The sequence below is a fragment of the Rhinolophus sinicus genome, linkage group LG07 (genome assembly GCF_036562045.2).
Source record: "Rhinolophus sinicus isolate RSC01 linkage group LG07, ASM3656204v1, whole genome shotgun sequence".
Taxonomy (NCBI): domain Eukaryota; kingdom Metazoa; phylum Chordata; class Mammalia; order Chiroptera; family Rhinolophidae; genus Rhinolophus; species Rhinolophus sinicus.
The window spans coordinates 78,657,640-78,673,985 of NC_133757.1; the positions used below are offsets into that span (position 1 = coordinate 78,657,640).

Genomic DNA, 16,346 nt, shown 5'->3' on the forward strand with positions numbered 1-16,346 from the left:
GGGGGGTAATCTCTGAACCTGCGGTGGGAATGACATGACCCCCTGGAGCGTGTGAGGAGATGTAGGGCATTGCTGTGATGTCTCCTGAAGTGCATCCCACTCTGGTACCAGTGTGACGTGTGGAGGAAGCAATGCTGTGCCTGGGGGTTTTGAGGGAAGTCACATTACCCGGTGACTTGCGAATTGCGGTCTGGGAGCCGACCCAGAAGCTGCTGAGGAAATGGGCAGTGCCTGGGCCAGTCTGTCAGACCCTCCTGGCCCCAGGACGCTGCTTTCTGTCCCACTGTGTAGACGAGGTGACGGCAACAGGGCCTCCCTAACCTTGTGATCTGTTGGCCTCTGTAGGGAGCAGCCAGCCAGGTGGTGATGGCTGCATCCCCAGGGGGGCCCCTGCAACGCCAGGGTGGCCTAACGGCTGCTGTCCCAGCCAGGCGGGGTGAGCCTGGGGTAGCACTGGTCCTGCCATGAAAGAACCTCTGATTTGGGCTCTGGCTGACACTCAGAAGACACAGTTGGTGCCATACCCGCCTTCGGGGGGGCCCACGAGCCCGGGGTAACCCCTGTACCCCTGACACCACCACTGCCTTCCATTGCACCGTGCTTTCTCACAGTTAGTGCTGCGTGTCCGAATCCTGCACTTGTCACTGACGCCTCAGACCGTCAGGGATCTTTCACAGAAATGTAACTTACTCTTTCCTAGTCACACACACGTTCACCGTGCCCTGTGCTCTTCGTCTGTTAAGAGATCCGCGTGTCCATCTGGTGCTATTCTCCCTCCTCCTGAGGAACGCCCAGAACCTTCGTTGCATTACCGATCTGCCGCACACAGACTCTCTTCAGCCTTTGTCAGGACACGTCTCTATTTCACTTTCTCTTTTCTCTGGATGTAGAATCCTAGGTAGGCAGTATTCGTCCTCAGCCCTTTAAAGATGTGCCTGTTACCATGAATGGCTACAGACAGGTGGCCTGTGGGGAGGCACCCACGTGTGTGTGTGATAGCAGGAGTGAATTGCTCTGTTATTGACAAGAACGGTCTGGTCCTTCTGCTGGAGGGAGGAGACACAGGCCAGCCCATGTGGCCAGGAATCTGGCCCTACAATGACATCCAGGCTGCTGGGGATATGTCCTTGAAGCCAGGCCTCCGGGCCTTGTGGACAAAGTTGGCTTTCAGGCCTCTTGACTGACGTCTCCATGACATGTCTCATTCTCATTCTCAGTGCCTGAGGGGGAGTGAGGGACCTGGCAAGAGAGGAATCTTCCGGGTAATTACCTTGACAGCTGCCACGCCCTTTACATGCTTCACTGCAGGGCCCACAGGGGGCTTATGGTCTGGGGGGGACAGGCCACTACAGCAGCGCGTGTGAGTCCTGGGGCTGCCCTGGTGGCGTTCCTTCCAGGGAGGTGCACCCTTCCTCGTTCCTCTCCCTTGTTACCCTAAACCTGGCCTCGCCTTGTCACCATCGTCGTGGCCCTTGTCCCCCAAGCCCCTGGAGCACACACGGTGCTTAGGTGAGCCGTGGCTGACACCCGTCCAGAGACCTTGGAGCGCAAGAGCCAAGCCCCACGTGCCCTCTGCTGCTGCGGTGTGAACATTTCTGCTCCAGCCTTGCACCTGCTGTGCCCTCTGCCAGGAAGGAACACCCTTCCTTCCTGGCTTTGATGATCAGGTGTTGGCAGAGAGCTTGTAATGACCACAGGCAGGGCCACTTTGCCTCGGCGTTGCCTGTGCTGTGGTGTTCTGGTGTCTTCCCCCGCTTCCCTTCCACCCACATGATAGCACTCTTGCACCAAACATGGTTGACAGACAAGACTCTCTCCCTGCCTGTTCAGGAATCCTCTGTGTGTTCCTGCGATGGGGATCAAAGCCCCCGAGTCTTCAGAAAATGTCCACTGTGGGCCTGAGGGTGGGTCGCAGCGTTACAGACATATCGTGTACAGCATGTAGGGGTACAGTCTGTGAATGTTAACACTACTCCTGGGCCCTGGCACACACTCATCTGCTTTCTGTCTCTTTAGTTTTTGCCATTTCTGGAGACATAAATGGACTCACACAATGCACAGTGTCACGTGTTGGCACCTCTCACTTAGCTAGGATGCCTCTAGGTTCATCCAGGTTGTGGCCATCAGGCGTTTGTTCCTTTTTTTTCCCTGGGCACTATTCTCTTGTTTCTCTGTCTACCAAGTACTGGATCATTGGCTTGTTACTGCTTCCTAGATACTTAAAGTAATTCTGCTGTGTACATTTATGTATAACTTCTCATGTAGGTGTAGCTTTTCGTTTCTTTTGGCTAATTTCTAGGAGTGGAATTGCTGGGTCATGTGGTAACTCTGTGTTTAACCTTTTAAAAACCTGCCAGACTGTTTTTCACAGGGGCTATGCTGTGTCCACTCCCCCCAGCCACCAACGAGGGTTCTGGTCTGTGGGCGGTCTTTCCTGTTCTAGCCCTTCTGATAGGGTGCGCAGCCTGTGCTTCATGGATGGGTAGCCGCCCTGAGCAGCTTCTCACCTGCTCATTGGACAGCTGCATGTCTTCTTTTCATCTGTCTTGAACTCAATTCAAAGCAAAGGCTGCTTAGACGTTGTGTCTCCAAGGGCCTTGTCAGACCGGGCCCCCCTCGGGTGCTGTGCTTCTCGTTCTCTGGCGTCCCAGGTGGGTGTCAGGTCATCGTGTCCGCTGGTTCTGAGTCTGTTTTGGAGGGAGCCTGGGCCCTGGTCTCAGCAGCCCCGTGGCCTCTGCCTGCAGGGGCTGGTTGCCAGTCCTGGAGCAGGGCAAGGGGCTGGAGGGTGTCCCTTTCTGCCTGCCTGGCAGTGTGAGGGGTGTGTTTGCAAGTGTGGGGTGGCTTCTGGAGCGTCTGATCCCATGGGGGTAAGTGCTGGGACATAGAGGGACCCCTCTGCTCTGCTTCAAATGGCAGCGTCCTTCAAGATTTTTGGTAAGATGGGGCTCCTGGAGGTACATGTGCGGCCCGCATGGTCCAATGAGAGGCTGAGCACCTCTCGAGGTCCTGCCTGCCCCTTGGTTGCTTCTCCCCACGAGTGTGGAGCCACTGCACTGCTCGGAGCTGCTCCACCTCTCCAGGGCCCGCTGTGGTGCCTAATATTCTGGGTGGGGAGCTGACAGGAAGCCACTCAGGGAGGGTCTTTGGGGAGGGTCGGTGGGGGAGTATCCCTCATTCTAGGTGGGACTGGGAGGTCTGAGTGGTGGATTCAGTGATGGAGGTGGGGAGAGTCCAGTTTCCAGCTACCATGCAGGGGGGCTGGGGTGGGGGCGGTGGGGGGCAAGCTGGCACGGATGGGGTTGGGCCCTGTGGGTTTGGGGCCTGGTGGAGGGGGTCATGGTGACAATTCAGGATCACACTGTAGGGCAGTGTCTGCTACACAGTAGGTGGGTTGCTCTGGGCCCAAGCTAGGTGAGAAGACGAGGTACAGCCCTCCATCTGGATTCACGTTCTTTCTAAAATTCCACCAGAAGGCTGGTCTCTGAGTAGCTCAAGCTTAAAGTATTTATTGTGAATTTTTTACTGTATATTTTTTTATGACATTTGGGAATTCTGCCACCCCAAGTACAGTGACAAACTGCTCTGAAGCTGTGACATCAGAGCTGGGTAGGCATTGGGCTCCATCCTGCCAGTGATTGGGGGCCAGAGTTACCTCCTCAGCCTGCGTCCTGGCTGGTGGTGCCCATCCACCCATTTCCATTCAGAAGGGGTGTCTGTGAGGCAAGCTGGCCAGGGCTGACGCTGGCTTTGAGGGGATGGGCAGGGGCTGCCCCCTGCCGGGGTCTCTGACCTGCGCGCTTGTGCTCTCAGCCCCAGCCCCCATGCCACCCAGGAAGCTCCTGCTGATCCTTCAAAACCGTGTTCTGGTGACCTTTCCTGTAGCTCTCAGATGTTTGTGTTTCCGCTCACCTTTCCTGAACGCACGGTCCTTTCCCCACTCCTTCGATATCTGGAAACAAGTCTCCGGATTTCCTTATAGCTTTACTGACATTTTCCTGTTTTTCTTTTTTTGTAGGATTCTGTTTCACTGAGACCATCAATTCGATTTCAAGGAAGCCAAGGGGTGAGTCATGTTTGTGCCACTCGTCCTTGGAATTGTGGGATTGGGGTAATCGGGGGTCTGTTATGGCTCCCCGGGCAGCAGTAGGGCACAGTGTTTGGCCCCATCCACTTCCCTGCCAGGCCAGTCCCCCTGTCAGGCCAGTCTCTGCCTCTGGATGCTCCCAGGGTCCCTCCATTCCTTCCTGTAGCCGATTCGTACCTGGCTCCGAGGCCCCCAACCCCTGTTCTGACCCCGATCTCTGAGCTGATTCAATGCTGTGGCCCCAGAGCCCAAGTTCTGTCCTCCCTGGGGTGGGGCGATTATCTCCCTTTGTGGACCCAGGACCGTGGGTGTTTGTCTGGGTTTTGGTAGTAGGTTGGGGCGATGGGGGTGAGGGGTTATAGAAACTCAACACCCCCTTTTTTTTCCTGAAATGTATTTCATTTTAAATGACCACGTTATATAAAAATCGGGGAACGGAAGAAAGGGCGAGTTGTTCACAATCCTTGCCCCACTTTCTTAGCACCTCCCCTGTATCCCCCAACCACCAAACACCCCTTGGAACACTTTAGTTTTTCTTTTAGTCTTTATTGCAAGTCTGATGTTTTTATCTGAACTCACCACATGTGTCTTAAGTCAGTTTCCACCTGACAGCTGGCTGGCTCCTTATAGAACCCAGGAGACCAGCGGGTTTCCTCCGCCAGAATGCTCCAGGGATGGAGCCTCTAGGAGATGCACGTGTCTGCATGTGATGTGTGTGTCTCTACAGATACAAAGATTCCAACATGCACTTGTGGGGCAGCCAGGGGCTGACACCGCAGTCACACAGGGATTTCTTCCTCCTCAGGGAGACTCAGTTTCCCTCTTAAGGCCTTTAGCTGATTGGAGGAGGCTCACCCAGACCATCGAGGGTCTTCTCCTTTACTTGAAGTCAGCTAATTTGGGATGTCGTGTGTTTACACAACACCTCCTCAGACACCCATATTAGCGCTTATGGTGTTACTAGGGCTGCAGCCTGGTCAGGGGACACACACTGACCATCGCACCAATACCAGTCAAGGTTGGCAAGATGCCCCAGAAGGCCCAGAGCCCCCACCCCCCGGGCCTTCATGCGCTCCATCGGAGTCTAGTGGTCACCCTTTTGCCACGTCCCCTTTATCTTCCCTGGGACATTTCCCCAGGGGTTGGAGGTCCATCTTGGGGCAGGGCTGGCCTGGACTTGCTGGCCGACTGATCCCATGACGCCCTCTGGTGGCCATGGTCACCCAGTGCCCTCAGCAGCTGTGGGAAGATGAGGTGGTGTGTGGAAAGGGCCGCTGTGGGCAGTGCTTCCCTCTCAGCAAGACCCCACACTACCACTCATAGATGTGCTGTGAGCTTTCCCTGGGCCGTGCCCCGTGTCCCCTGAATTCCTGTGGAAAGCCTTGGAGCCACATCCATTCCAGGTGTGGGGTCCTACCACCTTCGTTTTAGAATCATGTTTTGCCTGCTTTTTCTTCCTCGCGTTTCTTAGGCTTCATGGAGTTTCTAGAAGGCTCTGGCCTGGAGGCACCATGCTACAGTGCCAGACAGGCCAGACCGTAATTCTTCCCCAGGAGGCTTTTCCCTGTGTGAGCCCGTGTGAGGGCTAGACGGGCCGTTTGGCCAGCGGGGCAGTGTCTTCCCCGACTTGCTCCGTAGGGTCTGGCTCTGGGTCTGCCCCTGTGACACCTGGACCTCCTGCTCCTCCTCCTGGGCATTGATGGGATGTCCCCTCTCCCCCCTGCCAGGTCTGGAGGGCGTGGTCTGATCCCAGGCTGTATGTGCACAGTCACGCAGACCGACGGAGAGGAGACGTAGCACCTTAGCGCTCCCCTTGCTCTTCTCCTGGTCTCGCCACTGCATGCACACAGCTGGGCCCGAGTGTTCCTGAGAAGCTTTGCTCTGGGCACTGTGCCTGCAGGGTTAGACATGGAGCAGGCGGTGGGTGCAGGTGGAGGAGCAGGAGGCCAGCAGGGCCGGACAGAACAGGCTCAGGAGGGGGTGACAGGGACCCACTCCCCAGAGGCCCCTGAAGCTAACAGACTGAAGATTGAGACCCCATCGGTAGGCTCCTTATTTTGGAGACCTTGACCAGTTCTCCCTCTGTCCTTCAGTATTCCTGCCTACCACCAGATGGGGACCTTGTCCACATAGGGGCTTGTGTGCAAATGAACGAAGCCTTAGGAGAACCGTGTCGCCTGCAGTCCGGAACGAGCTCACTCGACTCTGGCTGCATGTCCCCCTCACACGTGAATGCAGTGCAGCTGGCATAAGGTCCCGGCGTCGTGCACTTCCTGGGTGGCTGTGGGATCCATCCTGGCCACCTCCCAGCCGGCCGTGGAGGTGTGCAGCTGGTCCCGGTGTTGGCTGGTTCCGTGAGCCCCTCTATGGCATTCGCCACATTCCCTGGAGAGCCTGGCCGTGCCTGAGTGCATCTGGCCTCCAGGACAGCATCTGCCAGAGCAAAACGCTCACCTGTCCATTTGCCAGGTACCCATTTGCGTCTGTGTTGTCTGTGCTCTCAGGGGCACTGAGCTGGCTGGCTGGCCCCTCTGCTGTCGGGGTGACTTCTGAGATGTTAATTCCTGACAGCTGGTGAAGCACCTCCATCTGGTCAGCCCTACCCCAAAACTCTTCAGCTGATGAAAAAGGAGAGGTAGGGTTTCATCCAGGGTATTCAGGGCCTCGGCCTTTCCCTGGGATGTGGGGGGAGCCCAAACTACAGTTTCTAGAACGAGGTCTGGCAGGACAGGTCAGGCCTTTGGCCATGACTAGGAACCAAGTCTTCAGGAGCACTTAGGGTGTGCTAAAGATTGAACCACAGCGTGCTTGTTGCTGTGTTGTTGGTTACAGGGACAATTTGGAAACATCTTTAAAAATCTTGGGATGGCCGGTTAGCTCAGTTGGTTAGAGCGCTTGGTTAGAGCGCGGTGCTCTTAACAACGAGGTGGCTGGTTTGATCCCCACGTGGGCCACTGTGAGCTGCACCCTGGAGCTGATGGGTCCTAGAAAAACACACTTAAAATAAATAAAAGTTATAAAAAGAAATCTCTCATGGGGGTTCCCGAGGAAAGAGCCATCGTGCACCACGTTGGAGCAGCTAAGACCCCTGGAGCAGCGCGGTGGTGGGGGCGGTGCTGCACGTTGCTCTTTTGAGCTCACGGAGAGTGAAGAGAAGAAGAAGGTGCTCAGAAAGGGCCCTGGGTGTGGGGTTAGGGGAGTGAGGCCTCCTGCCAGGCCGGCAGAGAGGCTGCTGTGCTCCTGGAAGGTGTGTGCAGCAGCAGTAGTAACTCTCTCCCCAGAAAGTTTCCCTAGGAATTGCAAATGCTGAAGAACACTTGACAATCCCTGAAAACCCCGGTGGCTAGAGAAGACCTGGTTAGTGGTGTTTGGGTCCCATGTGCACCTGTTTCCTCCTTTTCCCTGAAGGGGACATCTGCATTGTTGTCCCCACTCCCAACAGGGTCGCCCCTACCCCTACCTGGAACTTGACTTATCTCCAGAGCCCCCACCTGCACTGCCTACATGGCCCTGCATACCTGGGGGAAGGCAGTGGCCAGCTTGGGATGGATTTCAAAGGGAGGCCGCGTGGAAGTCCTCTGGCTGGGACCCAATCGAAACACCGAGAAGCCAGCGCTCACTGCAGGCTTCAGGCCTCGGAGGCACTCAGGCCTTCTGGAAGGGGACTAGCTGAGCATGTTTATGGCTCTGGTCTGTCTGTCACACAGACATGTGGTCCCGTCCCCCATAACCTAGGGTCAGGTCTGCCATCAGCTGCACCCAGACCTGGTGCATTCGAGCCAGCTGAGTGCCATATGGTGGTCCCAGATGTGGGGGCAGCCGAGACTCGGTCCAGAGGGCACGTGCCTGGCTACTGCATTTCAGGCCACATCCTGCAACACATGCCAAGCTCTCCTCTGGTACAGAGACAGCTGTGCATTCCTGGGCCTTTCCTACCCAGCTGGTTGGTTTCCCTGGTGGTTCTCAGAGACTGGTAACCATTAACCAGCAGTAGAATAGCCCATTAACCAGAGGATTCCACAACAGTAGTGCTACAGAGTCATAGAGGGGCGGGGGCTTCAAGAACCTGCCATGCTGGGCTCCCAGCAAACCTCCCCGCCACCCCCAGCTGTCCTGAGGACACCAACCCCAAGTGCCACCTGCGTGTGTCTTCCTGGCACTAGCAGCAGCAGGCTCTCTTGAGCATTGGTTTCAAGGCCTGTCACCCACTGTCCTGTACAGACCAGCCTCTGGGCTCTGTGCTGGGCTCTCCCCACCCTGGGGATGAATTTTGGAAGTGGGCATATATGCCTCGGTGGAAAATGTCCACACAGGGTGAAAGGGTCACAGTGAAGAGTCCCCCACCCTGTCCCTGGGGAAGCGCGATACCTGCTCCCTGTGCAGGCTCAGGTAGGGCGTCTGCAGCGTGGTGGGTGGGCCTCTGTGCACATGGCCTGGTTCCACCATCAGCTCTCTGCCGGCTGCAGGGGCTTCCTGGAGCTGTCGCAGGTCGGCTTCCTGCACCCCCGTGTCCTCTGGCAGGCATCCCCTCATCTTGATCAGGCCTGCAATGGCTCTGACTGCACAGCTCAGGAGTTCTGTTCTGCAGCTGGAGCCGGGGTGCATCCTCTCCGCCTGTCTTCTCAGTCTGCCTCGTGGCTGCACGGGCTGGTGGGAGTAGGGGGCGCCCAGGGCTGTGAGCACCTTGGGACTCAGGCAAGATCCCCCTCCCTTCCTCTTAGGGTTGACAGCCTAATGGGAACCGGTGCCCTCGGCAAGATGGAAAGATCCTCCCTGGGGAGGCCAGGTCCCTGCCAGGCCAGGCCAGGGTGAGGGAGAGGACAGGGTGGGTGAGGAGGAGCCACCATATCAGGTCCAGGTTCCCCAGAGACCCCTTTTCATTTTGCGGACTGTGGGGCCTGGGCTTCCTGCCATATTCTGGGCAGCTGCGCAGTGTGCCCCCAGCTTTGAGTATGTCTCCCTGTGGCGCTCAGAAGCCTTGTTCATGGCCCCAGGGCAGTGAATGGACGGACACTCAGGTGGAGGCTGTCCTCATGGCGGAGGTAAAGTGGGGCAGTCGCTTAGCGGGAGCAAGGGTCGGAGCCTGTCGGCTGCCCAGCATGCCCTGATGGCTGCTGTTGCCCATCTGGTGTCATTTCATCTTTGAGGGTGTTTCAGTCCAGATCTTCCGTGTTTGGTGGGTGCAGAAACTGAGTCACAGCCCAGATTCAGGTGGGGTCCCTGCCTCCGAGCTCTCTGCTCCTTGGACTGCAATGCCGCTGCCCTCCCCCTACCGTGGGAAGCGAGGATCCAGAGCATAGCTGGGGGCAGGTGACTGGCCACAGGTCCTGTCACTGCCCGCAAAGCAGAGGTGTGTTTTGAAGGAAAGTGTTAGCATGTGCTTGCTGTCCGGGTCTGGCGGCATGGACAGGCGGGGTCCAGCAGCTGCCCCGTCCTGGGGTCCCCTCCGTGCTGCAGAACCCCCGGTGACATCCCCCCTCTCCACGCAGCGCATCTCCATCCCCCAGCCCGACTTCCCCTCAGAGGCTCGGACCTTCTCCTTCTACCTCTCCAACATCGGCCGGGACAGCCCCCAGGGCAGTTTCGACTGCATCCAGCAGTACGTCTCCAGGTGAGGCCCAAGGAACAGCCCCACGTCTCCAGCCTGCACCCTGGGGCCCACCCCCAGCCTGGCACGCTGTGCAGGTGTCTGTCCACCACCTCCGGCCCCGTTCCCCCTTCTCTCAGAGGAGCCCCTCTGGCTCCTTTCAGTGGGTCCAGGGGACGGGTGCAGGTCCTGGTGTGTCGCCTCGGGACCCGGGGCCTGGGTCCCCTTGTGTCTTCTGGGTCAAGATGGCTCCAGTCAGTGCGGACCCCTGTTTGTCAGCAGGGGTAGGGGGCGCGGGCCCCAAGACCATGTCTCCCGTCTCCCAGGTGTTCATCTTGGCTCCTGGCACCTTGTCTTACAGCCATGGGGACATCCACCTGGACTGCCTGGGCAGCATCCAGGACAAAATCACGGTGTGCGCCACGGATGACTCCTACCAGAAGGCGCGGCAGAGCATGGCGCAGGCCGAGGAGGAGACGCGGAGCCGCGGGGCCATCGTCATCAAGCCTGGAGGCCGTTACCTGGGTGAGGATGGGGGCCTGGGGCTCCACCTGCAGGGGATTCCACCTGTGCAGGTAGCGTGCCGCTGGGCAACTAGTGGGGGAGCAGGAGGCATTCAGGGCCCATCTAGCAGGGAGCTGGAGTGATGTGTGACAGAGGTGTGATCCCTCACGTAGGACCATCCAGGACCATGTCGGGTCAGGAAGACGGTTCTGCCCTGGCAGTTAGTGGCGCTTCCATCTGCTGCCTCCGGACCCCCAGGTGGACTCGGCCTGAGAATTGGAGGCAATTGAATGTGTAACCCCTCTCTCAGGCCACATCCTCAGGGATCCCTACCCGTCAGGAACACAAACATGCCCCATGAGTGCAGGGTTGCTGTGTGTCCTCTGGCCACCACCCCTTGCCCTCACCTGCCTCACTGAGTCCTCGTCAAGGCCAGTGTGGCTGGGATGGTGCAGACTAGCAGATGCCCCCCACGATGGCTGGCGAGGGACCACCAGGTGGAGATCTGAAAGGAAATGCATTGATCCCTGCTTGCTCAGAAGGCTCCAGCAGCTCAGCATCTAGGCAGAAATAATTTTGGTGAAATTGAGACACGAACAGTGTTACCAATGGGGAGAAAAGTACAGTTTATTCAGAAAGCTCCATCATCCAGCTGCAGCCTTCCCACCTTCTGGACCCAGAGAGAATTGAAGAGTCGTCAGAATTCATCGCCAGGGAAAGGGGGGCATTAGGCCAGAGAGGCGTGAACCCGCTTAGTGCTAATGAGCGCCTCGAGGGCTTTGTGGGGTTTTTCTTTCTTAAGATGAGGGAAGATTTCAAATCCCCCTAAAGAAAGCCTGTGGTTTCCCTTGCTTAGCAGTGGGGTTGGCCCTGAATGAAGCCTCAGATATTGGTATAGGGCCCCAGGGGATGTGGCCACGGTGCCCAGGAAGCCTGGGCCCTGGGCCATGAGCCCCCTGCCCCTGGGGCCAGAATCCAAAAATGCTGCACCCACTTGCTCTCACCTTAAAGATGCAAACATGAACATCCATACACATCTTAATAAATTTCTGGGTTCTTTGGCCAAAAACTTGGTCAAAATTTGTCATATTGGACTGCTTTGGGTAGTGGTGGTTTTTGCAGTGGTTTGCTTTCTGCTGGCAACACTCATCTCCTGGCCTCTTAAAACTCCCCTGAGCACGGCTCACTGTGTCAGGCCTCTCCCCACCTGTGTCGGCCCATCAGCAGGGTCCTCTCGGGACCAAGTCAGGCCCTAAGGATTCGAAAAGCACTCCCTCCTTTGTTAATCTGACAAATCAGATTTGGTTGGGATAAGAGCAAAAAGAAGTCATTGTGGAGAGTTTTTGGCCCAAAGATTTGAGGTGTGCGCTGATCTCATTCAACCGTCCTCCACATCTCCTCAGTGGCATGGGCGCCATCCAGGCATTGCTGAGCTGACCTCCTAGTCTGTACAGAGAGGGTGGGGAGCTGCCCGCTGCCCCCAGGGCTTCAGGCAACATGCCACCACATCTGCCCGAGGAGTGAGCCCCTTGGGGCTTAAGCTGGGGAGTTGTTAGCATCCCGGGGTCTCCAGAGCAACTGCTCAAGCAGCCCTGACACCTTTATTCCTTCCTTTTTCATAAAAGAGAACAACAGATCCCTTGGGGCCAGCGTAGGGATGTGAAGTGCTGGCTCTTGGGGCATCTTCTCCTGGTGGTTCAGTGACTGCCCCCACTTTTAATATCAAATGGGTTCATAGACCACCCCCTTCTCCCTGTGGTGGTCCACGTTTTTGGTCCCCAGGACTTAGGTTGCCCCAGATGAAGTCAGTTGATGGCCCTAAACATGCTTCCACTTCCTGAGGCTACCACTTCTGAGCCTGCAGGCGCACAGTGAGCTGTGTGTGGTCAGCAGGTGGCGCTCTCGGCCACCCAGGGTCCCCACCGAGCAAGTCCAGTGGACATGCTGACTTGTCAGGGCGTGATGCTGTTGGCCATTGCTTTCCACGCTCGGGACCTCAATGTCGGCCCCAGGCAATGGGACACCATGGCCTCCCCCTCCAATCCTTAATACTCTGGTTCCTGTTGCAGTCAAGAAGGTTCAGTTTCGGAAACCAGCGCCAGGGGCAATGGAAGCCGTGCCCTCCCGGAAGCGCGCAACCCCCATCAACCCAGCAAGTGCCATCAAGAAGAGTGGTGTTAGCGGGGGTGGTGGGGTGTCTCAGAGGCCCTTCCGTGACCGGGTGCTGCACCTTCTGGCGCTGAGGCCCTACCGGAAGGCCGAGCTGCTGCTGCGGCTACAGAAGGACGGCCTGACGCAGGCGGACAAGGACACGCTGGACAGCCTCCTCCAGCAGGTGTGTGCTCGCCGGGCGGGGGCCCATGGGCAGGGAGTGTGACATTTCCTAGCTGCGGGCCGGGGTGTCAGTTCAGGACGAGGCCAGTGTCACACTCCTTGCCATCTGCTAATGCGTAGGCAGTGGGCACTGCACGGGGAATCCAAGACCTCGGTTGCATGAGTGTTTTAGAATTGAGTGAAACCTGGGGCACCCACATGCGTGAGTTAGCGAGAGCTCGGGCTTGGCAGTGAGGAGAACCGCCCTCCCTGCCTTCACCAGCTGCAGCTCCAGGCAGGGCCTTCGCTTCTGGACCCTCCCACTTCCATGTGTGACTGGGGAGTAACTGCAGCGCCTTTTGTGGGGCCGAGCGCTTAGCCGGCGGGAATGAGGTGCCAGCAGGTAGAGTCTGCTGTTAAGAAACAGCCGGGGCTTTGGAGCAAGAGTGGTAAGCCTAGAGCCACCTTCCTGAGGCCCTGCCCTGGCTCCCAGGGCTCCAGGAGACAGCAGGAAGTGAGCGGCTTGGGAAGTGAGAACCCCTGGGAAGTGAGTGGCTTGCTCTGGCTTCACACCAGCCAGGCTATGCGGATGCTGCTTTGCTGCGCTGCTCTGAGGACAGACCGGCCAGCACCCTCAGGAGGAGGTGTTGCTGACCCTCTTCTGATTCCCCTCTGACGGCTCACTTGCCCTTCCTGCTTCCTTCTGTCTCCAACACTCCCAGCACTGGGCCAGCAGCTCCTGTGGCACACCAGCATAGTAGCTGTACCTGAGCATGCATTTCTGTATTTGCCGAGTTCTTCAGCAGCCCTCTTGGTGCTCGTCTTCTCTGTCCTCGGTGCAGCTTGAGGCGTGTGAACCACGTAGCACGTTTGGTAGGAGGATGTCAGCACTTCTTCTCCGGCGGGGTCCCTCATTACCCTTATCCCACAGAGTTTGTGGCGAAGGGCAGGGGTGGGGAGAAGAGGCCTCTGAGACCTTCCCGTGCAGAAAAGATGGAGCTGCATTCCTTGCACCGTTGTAGATCTGGGCGGTGGCTCAGGCCTCTCATAGACGCTGGGGGCCCGTGGGCAGGTGCCACCCTACCCCTCACCCAGGGAGATATCTCCTGTGTCCTGGGGGCCTTGGTGCTAGCTGACACCTCACATCAGTAGGACTTTGGGGGCTCCCGTGTCTACTTACTAGGCATCTCTGTGCAGATGTGGCCTCCTGAGCCACTGTTCCCAGTTTATAGGTAGTGCTGGCAAGGACCAAGAAGCAGCGTTTCTCCCTGAGAGTTTAGGAGTTGGCTAGGGGCCTACTAAAAGATAGCCTTGTGGCCCAGAAGTTTTCTTTGGCCAAAGCGTCCAGAAAGCTCCAGAAGCAGGAACAACCTCCCCAGGGGCTCATTTCCTTGGAAAGTCACATCTGTCGGCCCTGTCCTTGAGACTTCAAGGCAAGCACATGGAAGGCCCTTCCCCTTGGACTGGGTGCCCCCAGAGTCTTTTTCTGTAGCATGGGAGACTGAGGCAGGGCTGAGGGAAGCTTGATGGAGTTGTCAGATATGAGTCGGGACTAAAGACACAGGTGAGACCCACACGCCCCTGGATGTGCCTGCCGCCCGCACTGCTGGCTGGCTGGGCCCTCAGCCTCTGGCGTGGCATCCTTAGGAGTGCCCTCGCTCCTGCCCTCCCCTCGTGCCCTGTTTGTGCCCAGAATGAAGAGGAAACACATAGACCCTCCAATGCAGAATATGCCGACCGAGCACACAGTTACACCCAAGGTTTACCCTCAGAGCACCCTCAGACAGCAGAACACCAGGCTCCATTTTCTGGAGAGACGGGTCTGGGGATGCTGATGTGGACCTGCCTAGAGTGCCTGCTCTGTTTCTAGCCCCCAAAATGCGCTCGTTGCTCCAGGCCTTTCTGGGACCAGAGAAGCACCGTGCTGGGCTCTGGCTTCTCTCTTCAGCTCTAGCAGCCTTCTGGGCGTGGCCCAGCCGGCATCTGTGGGCAGAGAGCGGCCTCCCTGTGCCACTCGGATTTCTCCTGAATGGCCCCGTCTGCCTCGTGCATCTGTGTTCACTACCCAGCTAGTTCTCTCCAGTGATTGTGAGGGGAAGCAGGGCCCTGTCAGCTTGCGGAGGGGGAAGGTCTCGGAATCCCTTGGTCATGTCCAGCCTCTGCATGTAACCAGGGCCTCAGAGAAAACCACAGGCCTGTCCTCATGGGTGGGAGTATCAGTGAGTGGGTGGCAGTTCTAGAGAGCGTTTGAACAAAACAGATCAAAAGCCATAAAAATGTTCAGAGCCTTTGACCCACTGATCCCCCTTCTGGGAAGCTGGCTGAAGGAAAACATTGCCAGTGTGGAAAATCCTGCACACGGTGACGTCTGTTTATGCTACAGAGAAACTGGAAATGTATCAGCGTTCAACAAAGGAGAAATATTTGAGTAAATCACAGTGTGGCCACTTGAAATATTACTCAACCCTTAAAAATGCTCACTGTGGGAAACTGTGACGTGGAGTCCTCTTAGAACCCAGCAATAGGAAAAAACAGCTACATACAGCTGCACGTGCATGTGCGGGAGACCAGGGTACTCAGCAAGACAGTTGCGGAAGTGCCGCTTCTGGGCACCCTTAAGATGATGTGTTCAATCCATCTGTGCAAACTGTCTCGGAGACCACCTCAACCTCTGCTCAGCAGAGACCAACTCAACCGCCCTTTACCAATGGGCGCAGAGCTGGCTGGTGCAGGGAGCACCATCTGGCCTCTGGAGGTGCCCCCACCCTCAGCCTACTCTGCTCCAGGAGCTGCAAATCCAAGAGTGGGTGTCCTTCGGGCTGCTGTAACAGAATCCATTGGGTCTGGGCAGCTCAAACAACACATTCGCACAGTTCTGGAGTCTGAAAATCCAAGATCAAGGTGTCAGCAGATTGGGTGGCTGATGAGGAGGGCGGGGCATGGGCACCGGAGTCTCGTCTCACCGTGTCCTCACATGGTAAAAGGGGCGAGGGAGCCCTTTGGAGCCTCTTTTCTAAGGAGACCAATGCCATTCATGAGGGCTCCACTCCCATGACCTAATCAGCTCCCAAAGGCCTCCCCTCCAAATGTCATCACCTGGGGGGTTAAGATGGAATTTGAATTTTGGGGGGGACACACATTCAGTCTATAGCACAGGGGAGGCTCGTGATGGGTTCATAGATGGCAGTCCCCCTTGTTGAAGCCAGCCTGACCCCTAGCAACTGGCCCTGGCCCTGGTGCATGGGGCTGGGAGTGGGGTACTGTCTGTTTGCTTCCACGTCCCCTCCCTCGGGCTTCGCACAAGGTGACGCTCGCTCTGTGTTGCAGGTGGCTAACATGAGTGCCAAGGACGGCACGTGCACGCTGAAGGACTGCGTGTACAAGGAGGTGCAGAAGGACTGGCCCGGCTACTCGGAGGGGGACCAGCAGCTGCTGAAGCGCATGCTCGTCCGGTAAGGCTGCCTCCCCCCCGGGCCTGGGGCACAGCTTTCATCCCCGGGATGCTGGCGTGGTCTGGCTTGGTCCCAAAGGCCTCAGGGCCGAGGGCAGGGTGGAAAGGTCCATGGGGACTCCCTGACCGTCTTCCCCACTGCCCAGGTGGCCCATCTTGGCCTCCTGCCAGGAGAAAGGCCAGCTACCCTTGCGCGGGGTGGAGGGTGTGTGTCACTACTGTTTCCCCGAAAATAAGACCCAGCTGGACAATCAGCTCTAATGCGTCTTGTGGAGCAAAAATAAATATAAGACCTGGTCTTATATTATGTTAGACCTGGTCTTGTGTTAGATAAGACCCCATCTTATACATTATAGTAAAATAAGACCGGGTGTTATATTCATTTTTGCTCCAAAAGACGCATTAGA

The 16,346-nt window shown here is 57.1% G+C and overlaps 1 protein-coding gene across 1 annotated transcript in view; it reads left to right on the forward strand.

Annotated features, from left to right (window-relative positions):
* Positions 1-16,346, forward strand: part of ELL (elongation factor for RNA polymerase II) — a 59,321-nt gene that overhangs the window by 29,627 nt on the left and 13,348 nt on the right. Inside the window, exons 2-6 of the mRNA XM_019736788.2 lie at positions 4,016-4,063; positions 9,574-9,695; positions 10,033-10,196; positions 12,245-12,510; positions 15,816-15,940. Of these exons, the coding sequence (XP_019592347.2) occupies positions 4,016-4,063; positions 9,574-9,695; positions 10,033-10,196; positions 12,245-12,510; positions 15,816-15,940 (725 nt within the window). The remainder of the gene's footprint in view (positions 1-4,015; positions 4,064-9,573; positions 9,696-10,032; positions 10,197-12,244; positions 12,511-15,815; positions 15,941-16,346) is intronic.